The 25478-nt window shown below is 40.0% G+C and overlaps 1 protein-coding gene across 2 annotated transcripts in view; it reads left to right on the forward strand.

Annotated features, from left to right (window-relative positions):
• The window catches only part of CFAP206 (cilia and flagella associated protein 206), a 58018-nt gene extending 44426 nt beyond the window's left edge, over positions 1-13592 (forward strand). For both annotated transcript variants that reach the window (XM_066253021.1, XM_066253022.1), the window contains exon 13: positions 12864-13592. In XM_066253021.1, the coding sequence (XP_066109118.1) occupies positions 12864-13094 (231 nt within the window). In that variant the 3' untranslated portion in view covers positions 13095-13592. The remainder of the gene's footprint in view (positions 1-12863) is intronic.
• The last annotated feature ends 11886 nt before the right edge of the window (positions 13593-25478 follow it).

The raw sequence follows: 25478 nt of genomic DNA on the forward strand, positions 1-25478 counted from the left end.
GCGACGCCCAGGATGGGCAGAGCATCGCCCCCTGGTGGGCAGAGCGTCACCCCATGGTGGGCGTGCCGGGTGGATCCCGGTCGGGCGCATGTGGGAGTCTGTCTGACTGTCTCTCCGTGTTTCCAGCTTCAGAAAACAAACAAACAAACAAACAAACAAAAAAAAACCCAAAATGCCACAAACATAAGTTTGAATCCCAGATAAAATAATTTGTTTGTTATTGAGGTTTGAATGAGAGGAGATGTAAAGGAAAAAGAAAGAAACTAATATAGAGGGAGAAAAGAAGAGAGAGAGAGAGAAAAAGAGGGAACCACTAAAGGAAGAAAAAAGAAAAAAGAGGAGAGAGAGTTAAGGGTTTTGGAGTGCAACCCTCATAGAGAGAAAGGAAGAGGAAAGAAAAGATAATGGGAGATGTAACACTTATGGGTAGTGTAGTTCAAGGAGAGGAGAGAGTAAGACCGGTCAGGAGTTAAACGACCAAATTGGAGGAGGAAAAAAAAAGAAAAAAGAAGAAAAAAAAATCAAGGATGAAGATAAGAGAAACAAACGAACAAATATAATAAAATGTGATAGGTTATAAAGTCTGCGGATTATTCTGATTTTGAGAGGTTATCTTCTTGCTTTTTCTTTTCTCTCCCTCTTCCTGGTCGGCGACTCTGTACCCCGGGTTCTGCCCCTTTGGCATGCTCAGGTAGAGGTTTGCAGTTGATAAGTCTCTATGGCGATGTCATGTATTGTGCTTCAGTCTTGTTGGCAGTCGAGGCTCATTAGCGTTTATAGGCTCCGACAGTGAGAGAGTCCGTGTTCCAGGAGCCTCTCTCCTAGTCTTTCCTTCCTCAACCAGCAGCCTGAGAATCCAACTATGGGGTTGCTGCTGCCTCTGCCTGGATAGTAAGAGGCTCAAAGAGCGGTCAACTCCCCACTCTTATTTTCACTCAGCACAGGGCTCTGGGTAAGGCTCAGTCAGTCAGAGCTGCTAGCATAATCAGCCGGGGCTTTCGCCTACTCAAAGACCTCTGGCTCTGTCCGGTAACACGGGCGGGTCTGCACGCGCAGACCAGGATGTTAGACCGGAAGTCTCGCCCTCTGAGTGAACCCCCCCCCCCCGCCCACACTGAAAAGTTCCAATGTTGGAATTGGCTCTCGCTCGTCCCCGTGTGCCGCTCTTTCAAGGCGCTGGGGCAGCCCGGGACTCCGCCCTCGGCCCACACAAAGGCCCCCGACTCTGCCCCTCCGTGGGACAACACGGGCTCCCACTCCGGAGGTGCTGGGAGGAGTCTCCTTCCCACTCTCCGTGCGCGCAGACCAGAATGTGAGGTCGGAGTCTCGCCCTCTGAGTAAAACCTCCCGCCCGCACTGAAAAGTTCCAGTGTTGGAATTAGCTCTCGCTTCCTCCCCGTGTGCGGCTCTCCCCGGGTCCTGGGGCAGCCCGGAGGCTTTCGGTCCACACAAAGGCCTCTGACTCTGCCTCTCTGTGGAGTAACACGGGCGCACCCTCCGGGGGCTTTGGAAGGAATCTCTCGCCCACTATGCGGCTACCAGGGGATCAGGTAAAGTGGCTGCCCCGCTTGTCTTTCTTTGTCTGGGTTTGGCGCGAGTGTTAGCTGTATTGCCCAGGTTGTCACAGGAACAGTTTTTCCTTGGCTTGGATCTCTGTGCCACAGCCTGGTTCGGCCATTTGTGCCGTGGCCTGGATCTATTCACCCCCTTTGCCCGCCTCAGTTTCTATATTCACAGTTACCAGAGAAAGCCGCCCTGTTTAGGTTAGTGAGGAAGGCGGAGCATTTCTTACTCCCTATTTCCTTCGGGGTTTGGTTATATATTTAGCCAATTTTTCGCTCGATCATACCTTTGGGTGTATTGTGAAACATCTGGAGGCTCCAAGGATAGGTTTTTCTGTTTCTGGTTGAAGATCTTGTTGAGATTTGGGGGAGATTTATCGGTATCGCTTCCTACTCCGCCATTACTCTGACCTTTTTATTTTCTTTTTTCCTTCTTACTCTTTTTTCTCATTTGAATTTTATTTTCTTTAATATTTATATTTTCTGTTCTTATCTCTTTGTGGATGTTCTGTTTGGTTTTTTGTTTGTTTTAAATCTTTAGTTTGTGGTTTTTTTTCTTTTTACTTGTCATAATTTTTTAAATCTTTATACAGTGGTACCTTGAGATACAAATTTAATTTGTTTTGTAATCAAGCTCATAAGTTAGTCAACTCGTATATCAAACTGCCAATACTGGACCCGTGTGCCAATGCGCCAACTAGTGACAGCGTTCCGAATCACGACTCGGATCTTGGAATTTCACTCAGCTCTCGAACAAAAATATGGACCAAGTTGCAGGTCGCATCCTAAAAATGTGTATGTTGGTCTGTTCATATCTCAATGTACCACTGTATTTTTATTGTATTTTTTTATTTTAATTTTTTATTCTTTTTAGTAGTTATTTTGTTAAGGTTTTTAACAATACCACTCTCAAATGCCATCAAGAAAGAAGAAATTGCCTGACCAGGCAGTGGCACAGTAGATAGAGCATCGAACTGGGATGCCGAGGACCCAGGTTCGAGACCTCAAGGTCCCCAGCTTGATCGTGGGCTCATCTGCTTTGAGCAAAAGCTCACCAGCTTGGACCCAAGGTTGCTGGCTTGAGCAAGGGGTTACTCGGTCTGCTGAAGGCCCATCCATGGTCAAGACACATATAAGAAAGCAATCAGTGAACAACTAAGGTGTTGCAATGCACAACGAAAAACTAATGATTGATGCTTCTCATCTCACCGTTCCTATCTGTCCCTGACCCTCTCTCTGACTCTCTGTCTCTGTAAAAAAAAAAAAAAAAGAAAGAAAGAAGAAATTGAAACTCAATCACATGGAAACCTTGCAGTTAAATGATAGAGAATTCAAAATTGAAGTTCTACAAACATTCAATGATATGTGAGAAAACATGAATAGGCAATATCATGAGCTCAGAGGAGACTGAAACTTTAAAAACATAGCTGAAGAACTTAATACGTAAATAGAAAACCGAGGAAGCAAGTTTAGATAATATAACATGTCAGATAGAGGAAAGAATCAGTAACATTGAAAACAGGCTATTAGAAATGCTACCGAAAGAATAGGAGAGTCACAAATTAAAAAAACAGAGAGAGAGTTCTACAAGAATTGTCTGACTCCATCAGAAAGAGCAATATAAGAATAGTGGATATATCAGAAGAAGAAGAGAGGAAGAAGGGAATGGAGAGTCTATTTAAACACATAATTGATGAGACCTTCCCAAGCTTGTGAAAAAAGTTAGAGCCTCAAATCCAAGAAGCAAACAGAACTCAGAGTGACCTCAACCCAAACAGACTTATTCCTGGTAAATCATAATAAAATTGTCAAAAATCAATAACAAAGAAGGATTTCTCAATGCCGATGAAGAAAAGAAGACCATAACTTATAAAGGAAAGCCCATTGGTTATCATCAGACTTCTCAGGGGAAACTCTACAAGCCAGAAGAGAGTGGACACAATCATTCAAATTACTGAGAGAGAGGAATTACCAGCCAAGAATACTATATCCATCAAAGTTATCCTTCAAATATAAAGGTGAAATAACAACTTTTGCAGACATACAGAAGCTGAGAGAATTTATCACCAGAAACCCCCCACTGCAGGAAATACTCAAAGGGGTTATTTGACCAGACACAAAGAACAAAAGAAGTCAAAACTACAAGTAAAAGCTCCAACAAGGTCACAATAAAAACAAGAATAATCTGTGACAACAATAACATGAAAGGGGAGAGGATAAAGATCTATAGTAGCAAAGGAGGATGGAGTACAGTAGCACTCATAAGATAAAGGACTCTTGTACATTTGAACATTTTTCTCTTAATAACCTAATGGTAACCACGCACAAAAAAGCCACTACTAAAACACACATCTTTAAAAAAGAAGAAACAAGAGAAAGAAACATGGAATACCACCAAACAAAACAACTGACAGAAACACAAAGAAGAAGAAGAACCAAACAAGACACAGAGCTACCAGAAAACAAAACATAAAATAGCTATAAGAAATCCTCAAGTGTCAATAATTACCCTAAATGTAAATGGACTGAACCCACCAATAAAGAGGCACAGAGTAGCAGATTGGATCAAAAAGCAAAATCCAATCATATGCTGCCTTCAGAGACACATCTAAACTGCAAGGACAAAAGTAGACTCCAAGTGAAAAGTTGTAAAACTATTCTCCAAAAAAATAATATTAAAAAAAAGCAGGTATAGCCATACTCATATCTGGCAATGCTACCTTCAACAAGAAAGATAACCAGAGACAAAGATGGACATTTCATAATGATAAAGAGGACATTATATCAAAAAGACATGACACTTCTTAATATATGATATATGCACTGAACCAGGGAGCACCAAAATATATAAGACATCTACTAACTGATCTAAAAATAGAAGCAAACAAAAACACAATCAGCCTGACCTGTGGTGGTGTGGTGGATAAAGCGTCAACCTGGAATGCTGAGGTCTGGAATGCTGAAGTAGCTGGTTCGAAACCCTGGGCTTGCCTGGTCAAGGCACATGTGGGAGTTGATGCTTCCTGCTCCTCCCTCACACTCTCTCTCTCTCTCTCTCTCTCTCTCTCTCTCTCCCCCCCCCACCTCTCTAAAATAAATAAATAAAGTTAAAAATAATAAAATAAAAAAATTTTCCCCAAATGGAAATGGTGTTTTTTACAAAAACAAAACACAATCATAGTTAGAGATCTCAATACACCATTGATGGCTTTAGCTAGATCATTTAAACAGAAAACCAATAAGGAAATATCAGCCTTAAATGACACACTGGACCAAATGGACATAATAGACATTTACAGGGTATTTCATCCCAAAATGTCAGATTATACATTTTTCTCTAGTGTGCATGAAATATTCTCAAGGATAGACCATATGTTGGGCCACAAAACTAACGTCAGCAAAGTCAGGAAAATTGATATTATATGATACCAAGCATATTTTCTGACCATAAGGCTTTGAAATTAGAATTCAACTGCAAACAGGAAGTAAGGAAACCCACAAGAATGTGGAAATCAAACAATATACTTCTAAAAAATGGCTGGGTCAAAGAAGAAATAAAAGCAGAGATCAAAAGATATACACAGACAAATGAAAATGACAACACGACATATCAAAATTTCTGGCATGCAGCAAAAGCATTAATAAGAGGGAAGTTTATATCATTATAGGCTTATATCAAGAAACAAGAAAGTTCCCAAGTAAACAACCTAAAATAACATCTTTGTTTAAAATAGTTTTATTTAGACAATTTTAATGGGGGTGACATTGGTCAACTAGAGCACATAGATTTAGAGAAAACATCTCCAGATCATTTTGACATTCGATCATGTGTATACCCATCACCCAAAGTCAAATGGTCCTCTGTTACCCTTCATTTGGTTTTCTTTATGCTCTTCCCCACCTACCACCCCTTCCCTTTCCTCCCTTCCCCTCCCCCTGGTAAGTACTGCACTCTTATTTATGTTCATGAGTCTCAATTTTGTGTCCCAGCTATGTATGGAATCATACAGTTCTTTTTTTTTTTCTGATTTACTTATTTCACTCATTATAATGTTGTCAAAGTTCATCCATGTTGTTCATCTATGTCATTATTTCTTATGGCTAAGTAGTATTCCATATACGTACTACATCTTCTTTATCCAATCTTCTATTGAAGGGCTTTTTGGTTGTTTCCATGTCTTGGCCATATCACATCTTAAGGAACTAGAAAAAGAAGAGCAAAGGCAACCCAGAGTCAGCAGAAGAAAGGAAATAATAAAAATTAGAGTAGAACTAAATGAAATATAGAACAAAAAAATTATAGAAAAAATTAATACAATGAAGAGCTGGTTCTTTGAAAAGATCAATAAAATCAACAAACCACTGGCTAGACTCAATAAGGAAAAAAAAGGAAAGAATCATAAACAAAATCTGAAATGAACAGGGAGAGATTACCACAGACATTATGGATATACAAAGGATCATAGTAGAGTACTGTGGAAGATTATATGCCACCAAATTCAACAATCTAGGGAAAATGGATAAATTCCTAGAACTATACAATCTCCTAGACTGAGTTGGGGAGAAGTGGAAAACCTAAATAGACCTATAAGCAGGGAGGAAATAGAAGCAACTATCAAAAACCTCCCCCAAAACAAAATTCCAGGACCAGGTGGCTACACTAGTGAATTCTATGAAACATTCAAAGAAGATTTGGTATCTATGTTTCTCAAAGTCTTCCAAAAAATAGAGGAAGAAGCAATACTCCCTAACATATTTTATGAGGCCAACATAACCCTGATACCAAAACTTGGCAAAGACAACACAAAAAAAGAAAACTACAGACCAATATCTCTAATGAATATAGATGCAAAAATCCTAAACAAAATACTAGCAAATAGAATACAGGGAGTCTTCAAGTTAAGAGACAGTTCTGTTCCTATGACAGTGACGTAACTCAAATTTTGGTGTAAGTCTAGCCTAAATCACCCTAGCCTAAATCACTTACCTATCCTAACACAGTTGTAAAATCATAATCTAGATCATACAAACACAACTAAGCCACAGAAAAAGGAAAAGGACATAAATATACTGTACTGTACACTGTACTGGATATTCTTCCACTGAGTACAACCAAACTAGTTAATCCATGTGGTCTGTAAGTATGAGGCTAACAGTGTAAGCCGAAATACTCACATTTTAATTTTTTAAGTTTTTTATGGGAGTGAGTATTGTAACCTTGAAATGTCATATGTGAAAACTGTTGTAAGCCAAGGAACCCCTGTACAGCAGCACATTAAAAAAAATAATACATTACAACCAAGTGGGATTCATTCCAGGATGGTTCAACATATGGAAATTGATCAATGTAATATACCGCATCAACAAATCAAAGAACAAACATGATATGATCCTCTCAGGAGATGCAGAAAAGGCATTCAATAAGATACAACATCTCTTTATGTTTAAAACACTCAATAAAATGGGTATAGAAGGAAAATACCTCAACATAATAAAGACCATATATGGCAAACCATCAGCTAATATCATACTAAATGGTGAAAAAATGAAGGCTTTTCCACTAAAATAAAAAATGAGACAGGCTGTCCACTCTCTCCACTGTTATTCAACTTAGTTCTGTAAGTTTTAGCCAGAGTGATCAGGTAAGAGAAAGAAATAAAAGACATCCATATTCAGAAAGAAGAGGTCTCACTTTTTTCAGATGACATGATTCAATATATAGAAAACCCCAAAGACTCAAAAAACTATTAGAAACAATAAACCAATATAGTAAAGTCATAGGATATAAAATCAATATACAAAAGTCTATTTCTTTCCTATATGCCAATGGTGAAATATCAGAAAATGAACTCAGAAAACAATTCCTTTTACAACTGCAACAACAACAACAACAACATAAAATAGGAATAAATTTAACAAAGGATGTGAAGGAACTATACTGAAAACTATAAAATATTAATGAAAGAAATTGCAAGAGACACAGTGAAATGGAAAACTATTCCATGTCCATTGATTGGAAGAATCAATATCGTTAAAATGGCCATTTTACCCAAAGCAATCTACAAATTCAGTGCAATCCCCTGCAAAACCCCAATGTCATTTCTTAAAGAAATAGAACAAAAAATTACCACATTTGTATGGAATCACAAAAAACGCCAAGTAGCCAAAGCAATCCTGAGGAAAAAGAATGAAGCCAGAGGTATTACACTTCCTGACTTCAAATTATACTATAGAGCCATGATAAAACAGCATGGTCTTGGCAGCAAAACAGACGTACAAACCAATGGCACAGAATCGAGAGCCCAGAAATAACACCACATCTATACTGACAAATCATCTTCAACAAAGGAGCTAAAAACACACAAGGGAGAAAAGAAAGCCTCTACAATAAGTAGTGCTGGGAAAACTGAAAAGCCACAATGAAAAGAATAAAACTTGGGCCCTGGCCGGTTGGCTCAGTGGTAGAGCATCGGCCTGGCGTGCAGGAGTCCCAGGTTCAATTCCCGGCCAGGGCACACAGGAGAAGTGCCCATCTGCTTCTCCACCCTCCCCCTCTCCTTCCTCTCTGTCTTTCTCTTCCCCTCCTGCAGCTGAGGCTCCATTGGAGCAAAGATGGCCCGGGAGCTGAGGATGGCTCTGTGGCCTCTGCCTCAGGCGCTAGGATGGCTCTGGATGCAACAGAGCGAGGCCCCAGAGGGGCAGAGCATTGCCCCCTGGTGGGCATGCTGGGTAGATCCCGGTCGGGCGCATGAGGGAGTCTGTATGACTGCCTCCCTGTTTCCAGCTTTGGAAAAATGCAAAAAAAGAAAAAAGAAAAGAAAAGAATAAAACTTGACTACAATTTGTCCCCCTGCACAACAATTAATTCAAAATGGATCAAAGACCTAAATATAAGATTTGAAACTGTAAATTACATAGAAGAAAACATACGTACTAAGCTCATACACCTTGGCCATAGGGAACAATTTATGAATTTTACCCCAAAGGCAAGGGAAGTAAAGGCAAAAATAAATAAATGGGACTATATCAAACGAAAAAGCTTCTGTACAGCAAAAGAGACAAACAACAAAACAAATAGGCAGCCAACTAAATGGGAGAAGAGATTTGTAAACAACAGCTTCAGTAAGGGGTTAATATCCAAAACATATAAAGAACCCACAAAGCTCAGTAACAATCAAGCAAACAAATCAATTACAAAATGGGGAGATGACCTGAACAGACATTTTTCCCAAGAAGACATACAAATGGCCAACAGGTATATGCAAAGATGCTCATCTTTCGCTACGTATTCGAGAAATGCAAATCAAAACTACAATGAGATATCACTTCACACCTGTTAGATTGACTATTATCAACAAGACAGGTAACAACAGAGAGGCTGTGGAGAAAAAGGAACCCTCATTCACTGCTGGTGGGAATGCAAATTAGTACAACCATTATGGAAGAAAGTATGGCAGTTCCTCAAAAATTAAGAATAGAATTACCATATGACCCAGCATTCCCACTACTAGGTGTCTACCCCCAAAACTCTAAAACACTGTATGTAAAGACCCCCATGTTCATCAGCATTATTCACAGTGGCCAATACATGGAAACAACCAAAGTGTCCCTCCATAGAGGATTGGATAAAGAAGAAGTGGTACATATATACAATGGAATACTACTCAGCCATAGGAAACGATGACATAGTGACATTTACAACAACATGGATGGGCCTGAGAACATTATCCTGAGTGAAATAAATAAATCAGAAAAAGCTATGAACTGTATGATTTCACACATAGGTGGGATATAAAACTGAGACTTGTGGACTTAGATAAAAGTGAAGTGATTATTAGAGGGAGGAGAGTGTGGGTTCTTGTTTGAGGGGGTAGGGGAGAATGGGTGTAAAGAGGGACAAATCTAAGGTTTTGGAAAATGAGTTGACTTTGGATGTTGGGAATACAATATAATCAACAGTTCAAGTGCTATAGAAATGTTTACCTGAAACCTATGTACTCTTGTTGATCAATGTTAAAGTTAATTTTCTAAATAAGATTTTAACAAAATCTTGTGGCACACCTTTGAAAATTGCTGGTCTATGTAATAGTTTTAATTTATTGTGCTGATCTTTAAGGTGCTAGTGTTTAAAGCACTTCAATCTTCCTGTAGTCATTTAAAGCATATCCTTCTCTTTAGATGTTTTTGAGGAGCAGAATGTTCTACCCTTTTTATATCATAAATCTTGTCCCCTCTTTTTGTGAACATGTCCTCTGTAGTCACAGGGCTCTCTCTCTAGTCCTTTTATTCTCAATTATCTTAATCATATGAGCTGCCTACCATTAAAGCCAATCTTTGAAACTCTCTCATCAGTATCTGACTTAGTGTAGTTGCCCCCACTCATTCTATTTATAGTATCTTATCATTTCTTTTTCCAAGTGAGAGGAGGGGAGATAGAGAGACAGACTTTCGCATGTGCCCTGTCTGGAATCCACCCAGCAATCCCCACCTGGGGTTGATGCTCAAATCAACAGAGCTGTTCTCAGTGCCTGAGGCTGATGCTCAAGCCAACTGAGCTATCCTCGGTGCTCGGGTCTGATGCCCAAACACTGGCTGCGCTAGAGTAAGAGGGTGTGTAGGGGGAGAGGAAGAGAAGCAGATGGTCACTTCTCCTGTGTGCCCTGACTGGGAATTGAACCCAGAATGTCCATACCTGGAGCTGATGCTCTATCCGCTAAGCCAACCAGCCAGGGCTGTGTCTTCTTGTCATTTTAAATGACAATTAATAGTAGTATGAAGACAACAAACACTTTTTATAGCTGTAGCTTTTTTATAGTATATTTTATTCATCTGTTTAGCTGAAATCAGCTGTGAAATAAAGACAGACTGTCCCAATGAGAACAGAAGCTATTTATTCAGAGCTTATTATTGTAAGGGAGTCGGCCAGGATCACTTGCCTTTGGCAGAGACCAGAGGCGGATTTAAAGGTGAGCGCACTGGGCACATGCCCTGGGCCCCGACTTCTGAAGGGCACCACAAAACCCCAACTTTACACTTTTTTCTAATGACACCAAGTTTGGTTTCATATGTGCAATTTTAACATTAATAGTACATAATATTTTTTTATTTATTTAAAAATATGATTAACATGTATTTTTATTTTCCTTGTCTCTTTTTTTTAAGGGGCCCAATATTCTTCTGTGCCCAAGGCCTCAATGACCTTAATCTGCCTCTGGCAGAGACTCAAGAGCAGAGATGAGTAAGAAAGCTTTATAGAGAAAAAAAGGGAGGGCTTCAGTTATTCTCTGAGTGGAGGTTATTGACATGAGGAAACTGGAGGTGGGCATCTTATGTGATAGGTTTGGTGAGCATATTTGGCTTTCTCTGGTCGGTTTTGAGTTAGAGGGTGGGGTGGGCACCCACATAAAGAAGACTTCTAGGTCTTGACTGTCTAGGTCATGATTGCTGTGGCTGCAGAGGTTGCGGTTTGGCTTCCAAAACTGGTTGCAGCAGAGGTTGTGGGTCAGACTTCTGTTGTCACATAAGTTTAGCCTTTGTTTATGTTCAGTTTCACAGGTTTTTCTCTAACCACATCATTTCCTTTGCCACCCTTTCTGATGGCAGTTTTTCGAAAAGTCCCCTGATTTTCTGGTATAGCTTCTAGATCATTGTTTGTTAACATTCCTATCAGTTATTCTCCTATAGTTCTTGAAACTCTATTATTTACTAAACTTTATCTTAACTCAACAAATATATACCAGGTAACATATATATATTTCAATCCCTTGTTCTTCAGGAGCTAATAGTCTTACCAAGTAGCACTGATACACTAAAAATATTAAGCGCCTCTTGCTAAGTGCTATAACAGAAGTGAAATAAAAACTATACTAAATTGACTTAGGTGACATTTTAAGTTGGTTTTGAGATACAAATAGGCAAAAGAGAAGAGGGGAGTTATGGTTGGATAGGATATGAGAGGTAGAGGTGACAGCCTAGGTCTGGACTGGGAATGTGAAGAGAATGGGGTATTCACTGGGACTGAACTTCATACTGATGAACCCTGTCTTCTCATTCCTCAAACTCCACTTCATTCTGATTCCCACCTTAGACCTAATTATCCCCTAGAATGTATATCGTGTTGAATGTCAGCTCCCCATATATTACCAACGCAACCCGTTGATAAAACAAAGCTCAGTATCTTGGCTTAAAATCATGAGGGAAACCACCACCTCAGTAGAGCTTTGGCAGTATGTCAGTGGAGGAACAGCAAGGTCAGAGTTTATTGAGAACTTAAAGTTTGGTTGAAGGTAGGTCTGTCAGTGCCAGGGTAGGTCAGGGATGGTATGAGGTTTGAATTGGATAGGATAAAGGTCATAAAAAGGCAGCCCAGCATTGATGAGAATAGTAAGGTGATTTTTGAGGCAAGGGATGGAAAGAATTCTAGGACTTAATCTACGTGTTAATGCTTAGTACCGAAGAACTGATGCATATTTCAGGATGTTTTGTAATGAATAAGCAAGTTATTTGCTTTGACATGGGTCCCTTGGAATAGTAAAATTATGCTAATGAAGATAATGGAATTGTAAAGTCATATTAATATAGACAATAAGCTGTGGGGAGGGGGAAGTAATTTTGGTTTTCAATCGCCTACAGTATCTCAAAGTCTAAAACATTTGTTCTTTATTCCAAATCTCTCCTTAACTCACATGCTCTAATGACTTCTGAAAATTTTCCTGGACCTCACCATAATTTCAATATCTCCTGTTCTCTTTCTATAGGCTTCTCCTTGCTTCTCAGCCTGAGTAATCTACTTAACTTTATGTTCACTAGAAATTCACAAAAGGAGTGAGCAAAATGTAGAATAATATGAAATATATATAATCTGAAAACATCAAAGCTTTTATATTAAAAGTCTTGGGTGAAGCTCATTTAAACAGACAATGGAAATCTTCAATTTTTGTCTTTAAAAAATAAACCAAGAATAGTAGAAAAATCCAAGTTGTATGAACTTAAAGTATAGTAATGACAGAATTAAAAGATTATATTAACAAATAATTGAGTTCACTGTAAGTTTGAACCTGTATGTTTTTTGGGTCTGTTTTCATTATTTAATATTTTTTCCTGCCTCATGGCAAAAGATATTTTCTATTACATTCTAGATTTTCTGATGTTCTAGTGTTTTCTAGAAAAATGCTGTGTTGTGAAACTAATTTCTTGGTGGACAGTGAAAAAACAGGCAGATATTAACTGGTACCTGAGACTATTTTATATTATTTGTTCTTCAGAGAAATGTTAATTCCTGTTTGTTCTCTTTCTACCTAGGCTAATTTGCGTCAGAAAGCTACTCACTCTGTACAAACTGACCTCAGTAACATGAGAAGAGAAAATTGTTCGCAGGTGTATCCTTCAAAGCATGCCAGCACGCAGTCTAAGAGAGAAGGCAGCACAGGAGTGCCCAGGCCTCAGATTTATATAGCTGGTCTCCGCGGTGGTCCCACCGCAACCACCTGTGGGGTCAAGGTGAACTTAACTAGAGCTGTTGATGAAACCTAGCCAGACACCATATTTTAAAAGTAGATACCACCAAATTATGAACGATGACAAATATTTAAAATCATTTTTGCTTCCATGAAATTTAGCTAGTGTTGTGATGCTGGCGCATTCATTGGTTGTCTGAATATTTTTGAAAAAACTAAAAATGGTTTTCTGTGACACATTTCTCATTCTATTAAACTTGAAAAGTAAAACTTGGTCTATTCATCTTTTGTTAGAAAAAGTGCGGCAACATTAAGACCGAAATTATTATGCCATTTAGATATCAATATAAGATTATTTATGCCTGGGATTGAAGTTTATTTCCAAAATCATACTTAGTGTTAAACATTAAACATTTAAAGCCTAGTCACTATTTCAGCTTTATTAGCTATTCAAATGTGGACATAAGTTAAATGGATGTACTATTGTCTCCCCTTATATGCCGGCTCACTATCCACTGTTTCAGTGATTCTCTGTCAACCATGACCCAGAAATATAAATTGGAACATTTCAGAAATAAAAAACAATTCTAACTTTAAGTTGAATGCTGTTCAGAGTAGTGTGATAAAACCTCACGCCGTCCCGCCCGTTCCCCTGGAGGTGACCCATCCTTTTGTCCGGCGTACCCTCGCTGTACCTACAGTTCAGTAAGGTTTTTTGGGAGAGAGAGACAGACAGAGAGAGAGACAGACAGAGAGAGGGACAGAGACCACATTCACATGATATTTACTATTGTATATAATTATTTTATTATTAGCTGTTACAGTCAACCTCTTACTGTCGCTCATTTATAAATTAAACTTTATTGTAGGTATGTATGTATGTATAGAAAAAAAACAAAGTATATGTAGAGTTTGTGCTCTCCTCTATTTCAGGCATCCTCTGGGGGTATTGGGCCATATCCCCTGAAGATAAGGGGCAGGGACTATTGTATAACAAAACCTTACTAATTGGGAACAATTAGAGCAAGGTGCACTAAATGTTTTATATTTTTATTTTTTTTTAGTGAGACAGAGAAAGAGCAAGCAAGAGACAAATACAGACAGGAAGGGAGAAAGATGAGAAACATCGACTCATAGTTGCAGCACCTTAGTTGTTCATTGTTTGCTTTCTCATATGTGCTTTGACTGGGGGGCTACAGCAAAGCGAGTTACCCCTTGCTCAAGCCAGCGACCTTGGGCTCAAGCCAGTGATCATGGGGTCATGTCTATGATCCCACACTCAAGCCAGATGAACCCATGCTCAAGCCAGCAACCTTGGGGTTTTGAACCTGGATCCTCAGCATCCTAGGCTGCCACTCTATCCACTATCCCACCATCTGGTCAGGCACAAAATGTGTTTTTAGACTCTGGTTATTTTACATAAAATCTGGACTTCTGGCCCCTTGAAAAAAAGTTTATCTGGCAACACTTGTTGAGCATGCCTGTAAGTAGTAGCTGTGCTCTATAATAGGGCCAGCACTTCCAGTTCTGGCTCCTGTTGGCTCACAGGCCTCCCACCTCACTTCTTTGCCTTATTTGCTTGATTCATTAGGCCAGTGGTGGATTAAGGTCAGTTGAGGCCTTAGGCACAGAAGAAAATATTGGGCCCCTTAAAAGAAAAGAGAGAGCCAGGAAAAATAAAAATACATGTTAACCATATTTTTAAATAAATAAAAAATATGTACTATTAATGTTAAAATTGCACATGTGGGCTCTGGCCAGTTGGCTCAGTGGTAGAGCGTCGGCCTGGCGTGCAGGAGTCCCAGGTTCGATTCCCGGCCAGGACACACAGGAGAAGCACCATCTGCTTCTCCACCCCTCCCCCTCTCCTTCCTCTCTGTCTCTCTCTTCCCCTCCCGCAGCCGAGGCTCCACTGGAGCAAAGTTTTCCCGGGCGCTGAGGATGGCTCTGTGGCCTCTGCCTCAGGCGCTAGAATGGCTCTGATTGCGGCAGAGCGACGCCCCAAGATGGGTAGAGCATCGCCCCCTGGTGGGCAGAGCATCGCCCCCTAGTGGGCATGCCAGGTGGATCCCGGTCGGGCGCATGCGGGAGTCTGTCTGACTGCCTCCCCATTTCCAGCTTCGGAAAAATACAAAAAAAAAAAAAAAAATAGCACATGTGAAACTAAACTTGGTGTCATTAGAACAAAGTATAAAGTTGGGGTTTTCTGGGGCTCTTCAGATGTCGGGGCCCAGGGTGCGTGCCCAGTGTGCTCACGATTAAATCTGCCTTCTGTCTTAGGTAGTTGTGTTTAGGGCCCCTGTGAATTACTGATAGGTAAATTTTACTGCTGTAATTTTGTCTTACACACTTCTAATATTAATTCATAGATAATAAAGGCTTCAGGTGGAGGGACTGTTAAACCTGCTTTAATAGCTGAGGGGTCATTTATATTTAGTTTTTTTTTTGTTTGTTTGTTTTTTGCCTAAGGGACTTTTATAGTTATTTGTATAATTTGTCTTCTATCTAGGTTAAATGTTATTTATAATATGAATAAGCTTCAAAATCTATTTTCACAGATTTTAGAAAAATAAATCTCAAAGAGACCTCCTTCTGTGTTTTTTGATTTTCATATCTGTACTTTAAAAATGATGTTAAAGATGGGCTGTCTTTTGAGGCAAGGTCAGGGGTCATGGGGAAGGGTCTGTACCTGAAGGAGGTGGGTGGTTATAGGTAATACTAAACTTTGCAAAATCAGGACTTTGATTTTATCTGTTCTGTTAACCCTTATTCAATTCTGTTAGAGTCCTATCACAGAAAAACATGATAAGCCACAGTTCTGGCTGGTTGGCTCAGCAGTAGAGCGTTGGCCTGCTGTGTGGAAGTCCCACGTTCGATTCCTGGCCAGGGTACACAGGAGAAGTGCCCACCTGCTTCTCCACCCTTCCCCTCTCTTCTTTATCTCTCTCTTCCCCTCCCACAGCCAAGGCTCCAATGGAGCAAAGTTGGCTTAGGCGCTGAGGACAGCTCCATGGCCTCTGCCTCAGGCACTAGGATGGCTCTGGTTGCATCGGAGCAATGGCCCAGATGGGCAGAACATCACCTCCCAGTGGGCATTCTGGGTGGATCCCGGTCGGGCACATGTGGGAGTCTGTCTATCTGCTTCCCTGCTTCTCACTTCAGGAAAAAAGAAAAAGAATGATAAGCCACACTTAAGTTATAATGTTAAGGCTGAAAGTAAAATTGCCATGTGAATAAAAATGCAATTTGAAAAGCTAAACTTAATATTAGGAAGTTTCCTGGTAAGCACTACAGAATAAGGAGAGCTAGATCAAATGGTAAACTCACCCTCTCCCAGAACCTCCACCATCTATCTACACAAGCTGCATCTCTAGCTGAAGATTTCCAACCACGTGTTGGCCCCGTCAGATGATCACCTCCATTTCAGCAAGTCACAGGCTGAATTCACTTTCTCTGCCATATTTGTTTCTCCCTCTATGTGCTTCCTTTTGTGGTCAAAGGCATCACTATCTACTCAGAAGCATAAATAAAAACGTCTTGTTTGTCTTTCTTTCACAGCCCCTACGTTATCAAGCTTGAATTGTCTTTGGGATTTGTGTCTTCCTATTCTCACTCTGACTACTGTAGTTTAGGCCAGAGTCCTATTACCTGGTGGCATAATTTTTCTAACATAAATCTGATCAAGTCACTCAGCCAGATTTCCCCAACCTCCACTTCCCTTGCTTGAAAACCTACCAAGACTCTTTCCCACTACCTAGGGCCGTGATGGCAAACCTATGTCACGTGTGTCAGCGAGGACATGCATAGCCATTTTTGATGACACGCGGCCGCATGTGGCTGCATACCAGGGAGGTATGGGACTGCATGCCGCACGGCCAGGTGCAGGAGCCGAGGATAAAACATTTGCTGTAGTGTAGACACTCTGTGCCGGAGGTCTGTAGGCCAAAACAACAGAACTCTGGCACAGAGCATCTAGTTCTGGGACTTCCGGTTAGGCCATTAGGGGATCTTTGACCTCACTTCCGGCCGGCAGAGCAGAGAGCAGCAGAATGCTGCTGGGGACGCATCTCTGGGGGCCTTGGGATCGTCATTACCAGCAACCACATAACCACAGCAACCATCATCCAATCTACTGTTCTGGGGTGTCATGGATTTCTAATTGACCATCATTACTGAGATAAGTGAGGGGGAGGCTGGGAGAGGCAAGGGCCTGTGCTATGGGTGCCGTTTCCCGCCATTAGAAATAGCGGCAGCCATCTTAATTTACATAAGATGCAACTTCAGAATTGCAAGACAGCATCTGGGCTCAGGTGTTTGTCGACTTGAGGTCAAAGCTTGAGAATCTGGAAAGGTGCTGCTTGGAGAATTAAGAGGAGTGCCACCACGAACAGGAAATTTGGAATGCCTGGAACCTATTACCAGACACTTTTAGCACCCTGAAAAATATAGCAATGGCTTTACTCACAATTTTTCCCTTTACGTACTTTTGTGAGACCTTATTCTCAGCATTAAATAATATCAAAACCAACAAAAGAAACAGATTGAAAGATGAAATTAGTAGCGCTTGCTTGGGCTTGAAGTGTACAAAATACCAACCTTCAATTGAAGATTTAGCCAATGAAATTCAGCAACAAAGAAGTCACTAATAGGCAGGTTAGTTAAAGAATTCCCCCTTCCCTTCACTTATCTTAGTTCAAGGCACCCCACACAAGTTTAATATCAAGACCAACAAAAGAAACCGACTGACAGATGAACAAAGAAGTCACTAATCAGGTAAGTTAAATAATTAGTTTTTGGTTTATTAAATACAGTTATATATTACAATTATACATTTTTGTTATTTAAACTATAAATATCATGAAATTATGGTTTTTTTCTCGAAGTGACACACCACCTGAGTTATGCTCGTTTTTTTGGCGAATTTTGACACACCAGGCTCAAAAGATTGCCCATCACCGACCTAGGGGATAAAGTAAAAACTCCTTCACCTACTTTTTAAGACTTTTAAAAATCTATTTTCCAGTTTCATTTTCTATCCCTGTCATACTATCTCCACCCACCATACATATTAGGCAAATTGAACCACAACTCTTCAGATATGTCATGGTCTTGAATACCACCACTCTGCTCTTGTAAATTCTGTCACCTGGAACGTACTCTGCAGGCACCTTCATGAAACTATGTTTGTCCTCAAAGAGCCTGACTAGATTTTCCTTTTTCAGTGAAGGTTTTCATTGTCACCTTTGAGACAATTAATTGCTTCTTCCTTTGGGTTTTCACTGGATTTTATCTATACTATTTGTTTATTTATTTAATGTTTTGGGGGGGGGTTTGGTATTTTTTCTGAAGCTGGAAACCAGGAGGCAGTCAGACTCCCGCTTGTGCCCGACCAGGATCCACCCGGCACACCCACCAGGGGGCGATGCTCTGCCCATCCAGGGCGTCGCTCTGTGCGACCAGAGCCATTCTAGCGCCTGGGGCAGAGGCGAAGGAGCCATCCCCAGCGCCCGGGCCATCTTTTGCTCCAATGGAGCCTCTGCTGCAGGAGGGGAAGAGAGAGACAGAGAGGAAGGAGAGGCGGAGGGGTGGAGAAGCAGATGGGCGCCTCTCCTGTGTGCCCTGGCCGGGAATCGAACCCGGGACTTCCACACGCCAGGCCGATGCTCTACTGCTGAGCCAACTGGCCAGGGCCTTTTATTTAATGTTTTAATTCCCTTTATCCTCCTCCCCTTTGGCAATCATCGACTTGTTCTCTATACCTATGGATCTGTTTCTGTTTTGTTTAATTACTTAATTACTTAATTTCTTTTAGGTTCCACATATGAGATCTTGTCTTTGTCTGACATATGTCACTAAGCATAAGAACCTCTAGGTCCATCCATGTTGTCAGGATTTCACTGTTTTGTATTGCTGAACAATATTCCATTATATGTGTGTGTGTGTCGCCCTTATATTTTCTTTATCCATCCATTTATTGATGGATATCTAAGTTGCTTCCATATTTCCTTTTTTTTTTTTTTTTTTTGCAAGGAAGAGAGGGACAGACAGGGACAGGCATAGAGGAGGGGAGAGGGGAGAGAGTTAAGAGGCAACAACTCTTTTTTGTGGCACTTTTGTTGTTCATTGATTGCTTTCTCATATGTGCAATAACCAGAGGGCTCCAGCTGAGCCAGTGACCCCTTGCTCAAGCCAGTGACCTTGGGGTCAAGCCAGCAATCATGATCCCACTCTCCAGCTGTGTCCCCGCGCTCAAGCCGGAGCCTGCGCTCAATCTGGTGACCTCAGGGTTTTGAACCTGGGTCCTCAGCGTCCTAGGCCAACACTCTATCCACTGAGCCACTTCTTGGTCAGGTCCATATTTCCATGTCATGGCTATTACTAGTAATGCTGCAATGAACATAAGGGTCCATATATTTTTTGAATTAGTATTTTTGTTATCTTTGGATAAATACCAAGAAGAGAAATTGATGGATTGTATGGCAGCTTTACTTTGAATTTTTTGAAAGATCACTAAGCTGCTTTCCATAGTGGCAGCACTAATTTATGATCCTACCAACTGAGCACAAGGGTTCCCTTTCCTCCCTATCCTTGCCAGCACTTGTTTTTGTTTGTTTATTGATGAGAGTCATTCTGACAGGTGAGGGGTGACATTGCATTGTGATTTTAATTTATATTTCCCTGATGATTAGTGATGTTGAACATCTTTTCCTGTATTGGTTGTTCATCTGTATGTCCTCTTGGGAGAAATGTCTATTTAGTCCTCTGCCTATTTTTTAAATTAGATTTTTTTATGTTAGGTTATATAAGTTCTTTATATATTTTGAGTCTTAACCTTTTATCAAATCTATCATTTGTGAATATTTTCTCCCATTCAATGTGTTGTCTTTCATTTTGCTGATGGTTTCCTTTGCTGTTTAAAAACTTTTTAGTTTGATGTAGTCCAATTTTTTTTTTGTTTCCCTTGTTCTAGGAGATATATCCAATGTTTATACTCTTATAACTCTTAGATTGAATAGGTATATATGTGTTCATCTGTGTTTTCCCTGTTAGATTGAATTTCTTGAGATTTGAACAGTGTTTTACTCATTTTTATATCTCTGATGTTTGTAGAGTATCTTGTTGGACAATTGAATGAAAAGAAAAAGAAATAAAAGAAAGGACAAACTGGAAGCAGGGTATTTATTGGTTGAGTGATGATTTTAATAGTCAAGATGGGAACTATAAGGAGTTTAGCAAAGTTCTTACTGGAAAGGAAGAGAGAGGAAACAGAGGGAAAAGGGAGATTATTTTTTAGGAAGTGATGGGAAATAAAGTTGGATAAATAGAGTTGGTATAGCTTTTGTGGGATTTTGAAAACCAGGCAGAAAAATATTTGCATTCCTGTAACAGGACATTAGAAAAACGCTGCAAACTCTTGAACAGAAGATGGACTTTGGTCGAGTGGTGCTGGAGTTGAGACTGCTGCAAGAACCAGGGCGTGTGGTAATGGACAGCTTCAAGGACCAAATATGAGTCCTAATGAATGAAATATAACATATTAGGAAAGGAAAGGGGGAAAAATCAAAGTATGACATTAGGGTTTCTGCCCTAGGAGATCAAGGATAATTTAGAAAAGGAACTGGTTGATCAAAATAGATAAAGTGTTTAAACTAGAATATTTGAGTTTAAGGGTTAACCAAAATATTTTCAACCCTTAAATTTGACAATTTAAGCTGGAAAAAATTATTTTTGTCCTGGCGGGGTAGTTCAGTTGGTTAGAGCATCGTTCCAAAGCACAGAGGTTAGGTTGCTGATTTGATTCCTGGTCAGGGCACAGACAGGAACAGCTTGATATTCCTTCCTCTCTCTCTCTCTTTCTCCCTTCCTCTCCCCATAAAATCAATAAAGTAAAAAAAGAGAAATGATTTGGGAGGTCAATACCCAGGGAATAGGGATGGAATGAGGAGGAAGAAACAAGACAGAGAAGCAGTGAAAGAGTGGGAAAGACGTAAAGGAATCTCTGTGGTCCTGGAAGGAGAAGCAGTGGAAGAATGGGAAAGACGTAAAGGAATCTCTGTGGTCCTGGAAGGAGAAGCAGTGAAAGAGTGGGAAAGACATAATGGAATCTCTGTGGTCCTGGAAGGAAAGTCTAGGTCTACTACTTACTAGCTGTGTTACTTAATATCTTTTTGCTGCAGTTTCTTCATCATAAAAACTGGGATAATAGTAATTCCCAACTGGTTGTCAAGAGGATTAAATGAGTTAACATGTGTAAAGCCATTAGATGGTAAGGGCTTTGTCAAAGTTAACCAAGAGAAAAAAAACTCGCCATTGCCTCATTCTACTGTACTCCTGTCCTTATTTTCTCACTTTCTATTTACTAGCTCTCACTGCCTAGAATAATGCTTGGCACATTATGGCTTTCAGTAAATAAAGGAGGATGAGGAATGAGGAAAGGTCAATGGAGTAGGCAACTGCTGAGCTCTGTTTTAATAGAGTTGGCTTGCAGCAAGTAAAGCAGAAAATGGTAGAAATAAGTACAGACTACTTGTCAGTGACTGCTTGGCAGGAAAAGAAAAATGAGATATGGTAACTTTTAAAAAAGGAAGCCAAGACAAGGGAGAGTTATGCTCAAATAAAGAATGTTTAGAGGTTGATGATTATTACTCATGTTTAACTCTCCTAATCTGGACACTAAAATTTACATCATCTCCTTGTATATATTTTTATTTTATTATAAAATGCAACAATTCTTCTGGTTTGTCTTTAGTAATATTATACCCCAGGAAAGTATTGTTCTAAAAATACAATAACCTAACAAATTGGTTTTGTATGTTTTTCGTAATAGAATGAAAGTCATATGTTTAAACTGTCATGGGGACAATTACATTGCGGTATCTGCATTTGTCTCCATGTTCTTAATGCTTAATGGTTTACTATACTTTAAAGCTTAGCACTTTTATCCTATTGTATAGCTACCATATTTGAATTTAACTTGTAACCTCCCTAAGCCTTTTGGTATTTGCTTACTGCACAGCCTCTTTGTTTAAGTTCATACTTTTACTTTATTACCAATGGATATAGTACTGGATTTCCTTTTATAATTTAGTTGTGATTCCAGTTTGGTCTTGGGAGGAGGTGTTACTGAGTTTCCTTTTAAAGAATTCATTGAGACTATGGTAAGTCTCATGCCTGAGAGGAAACAGAAGTGAGCAAGGTATTAAGGTAAATGCTGCAACATGATAGTGACAATCAGGAATTATACATAAGGCTCTCAAATACATAAGGCTCTCAAATGGCAATAGAAATAGCTGCTGGAGGCACTGTAAGCTTCTCTTGTTATCAGACAAATTACCCTGTGATTCAATGTTTATGATTGATGCTTCTTGCACTAACCAGTGTTGTATAGAAAGCTAGGCATACGTAAAAGAAACACATTAAGCCAATGTTTTCTCCTTCAAGGCTCAGGATAATTCATATTGGAAAAGGAAAAATTAGTTCAAATGAAGAATGTAAATATCTACTTGGCTATTCATTTGGTTAGGATAATAAACAGAAGAGCCAGATATAAAGTTGATAGGAATTAATATTTCTCCCAAGGATATGCTATCAAGTTAATTACAGTCCTCTCTTTTGAGTGTCTGCTTTTTAACTCACTGACCAATCATGGTTCTCTACAATCGTGCACTATTTGGAAACTTATTGTTGAAATTATATCATTAAGAATAAAACCCCCTACTTTAACTGGAGGATTTAAATCACTTTGACACAAAGAAACAGCTTCAATTTCCAACCTAGGTGCCAGACCTTCATTTAGTGGGCTCCTGCATACAATAGTCCACATCTGTGGTAACTTTGTAGTTCCCAAGAAACAGGATCCCAAGACTATTTTGTAGTCCAAATATGACGTTGACCTCATTACACACAGCCCTGCTTTAAACCTATCAAAACCCTCCTCCCTATATATTTTACTTAAATCTGTTCTTCCTCCAAATTCTATAATTCTATTCCTTTGTTTCTTGAAACACCCCACACAGTTCCTCTGGTGCAGTTTCTTCATTGGAATGGGTCAAAAATCCTCACTCTGTCTGACTATAGGTTTTGTCCCCAATGGTCTTGGGCTCATCAGGTTAAGAGGCACCAAAATTTAATCAAGGTACATTTCAGTGGAGTAGAAAGTCTTTGTGGGTAGTGAACATTTATAAGAAAAGTAGGGTTCAGCAGAATGGTATGTAAATTGAATCAGAATTAGTTATCGGGTCTGCTGAACCAGTGTGAACCAGCTAATCCCACCACTGACTATATGGTTCCTTTTGGTGGAGAACAGTATTACACACACACACACTGATCACAATTAGAGTGGTGGATAAAATACTGTCAGGCTATTTTTGTGGCATTTCTGATTCACCCGTAGTGATGTTCATTCCATCCATAGGTGGAAAAAATTGCAGGTAAGGAGGCAGATCAAGAAGCAATATAAAAATATCTTAAATAACAGTTTTATTGATTTTTTTGGTCATGGTTTATTATTTATTTATTTATTTATTTATTTATTTATTTATTTATTTATAAGTGAAAGGTGGGGAGGCAGAGAGAGGGACTCTCACATGATCCCTGGCCTGGGATCCATCTGACAAGCCCCCTACCCAGCGGTGCTCTGCCCATCTGGGGCCACTGCTCCATTGCTCAGCACTGGAGCTATTTCAGTGCCTAAGGTGAGGCCATGGAGCCATCCTCAGCACCCACGGCCAACTTGCTTGAACCTCAAGCCATGGCTGTGGGAGAAGAGAGAAAGTGAATGAAAGAGAAAAAGGGGGAATGGGAAAGGGTAGAGAAGCAGATGGTTGCTTCTCCTGTGTGCCCTGATCAGGAGTTGAACCTGGGACTTCCACATGCTGGGCTAATGCTCTACTGCTGAGCAAACCTGCCAGGGCTATTTTCTTATTAATATTTTAAGACTCTTATAACATAATCTAGTTTTGTGTACCTCTTTTATTTTTCTTATTCAAATATTAAATGAATGAAATAATAAACTATCTTTCAGCATATCTTTTTTTATACTTAAAATGGTTATTTGGCAGAGAACAGGTTGTTAAATTATTTGTATCCTACTCCTGCACATAGTTCCTTGAAGTGTAATGGATTCCAGCACCTAGGATACAGAAAGATCAAGATTAGCCTTGGAACTGCTTGTTGCTAGGAAAAAAAAAAAAGCTTCAAAAATCTTGTGCAAGCTTCAAGAAAGGAGTAAGTTACAAGGGCCATATTGGGGTTCTTGGAGCATCAAAATGAGAATAATTATAGTTAATTAAACTGTGGTCTCCTACAAGCCTCTCCTAATATTAAAGTGATGCTAATATGACATGCAAGTTTTTTCCAATAACGTTAACAGACTAAATATCTCTGTATGTATATCTAATGATAAGATAATAGTATATAACATTAACCACTCAAACCTCTTAAATTCATTTTGAGGAAACACTATTCTACAGAAGGTGTAGCCTGCTGGGCATCTCAGAATATTGTATCCCCTGTTCCTTTGAGGGATGAGGTACATTTATAGTATTTTTAATCTACCCACATATCTTGAAAGCCATTCATTTTGCCAGTAAATTATTTCTAACATTGCTAATGCTGATTAATATCCTCCATTGAAAGTGGAGATTATAGAGGTTGAAGGAAATAGCTGTTGACACGTCTAATATATATATTTGTATTTTTCTGAAGTTGGAAACGGGGAGGCAGACAGACTCCTGCATGCGCCCCACCGGGATCCACCCAGCATGCCCACCAGGGGGCGATGCTCTGCCCATCTGGGGCGTTGCTCTGTTGCGACCAGAGCCATCCTCAGCACCCGGGTCAACTTGGCTGCGGGGGGGGGGGGGGGGACAGAAAGGAAGGACAGGGGGAGGGGTGGAAAAGCAGATGGGCGCTTCTCCTGTGTGTCCTGGCCGGGAATCAAACCCAGGACTCCTGCATGCCAGGCCGACGCTCTACCATTGAGCCAACCGGCCAGGGTCACGTCTAATATTTTTGAAGCCCTTTTGTTGTGCGACGATCATGTAGTCAGAATGTCTGGCTAGGTACATATAATCAATAATAATGCTAATAATGATAAGGACATAGGCACAAGACGTCTGAATAGTATGTAATATAAATTACATTTAAATATTATAAAAGGTAACAACAGAAATGAACGAGCGAGCTGGAAGTTACAACGTTGCCGAAAGTAGTTTATGTTACTTTGAGTTGCGGGAATTTCTACAATAGCTTTGAAAGGCATGAGTCACGAAGTCTAACCCCAAATCCTTATTTGCTGTCAAATCACGTTGATGGGGACTACAATTTCCAGAAGGCAACGCTCCCCTCCCTTGACTCGGCTTCCTTAGCCAGCCGGGAGTTGTAGTTTACAGTACAACGCCATTCAATCGAGTTTTACGCACTTGTCAGCAAGGACTCCGCCGTGGAGACCTGTCCTCCA

The sequence above is a fragment of the Saccopteryx bilineata genome, chromosome 1 (assembly GCF_036850765.1).
Source record: "Saccopteryx bilineata isolate mSacBil1 chromosome 1, mSacBil1_pri_phased_curated, whole genome shotgun sequence".
Classification (NCBI taxonomy): domain Eukaryota; kingdom Metazoa; phylum Chordata; class Mammalia; order Chiroptera; family Emballonuridae; genus Saccopteryx; species Saccopteryx bilineata.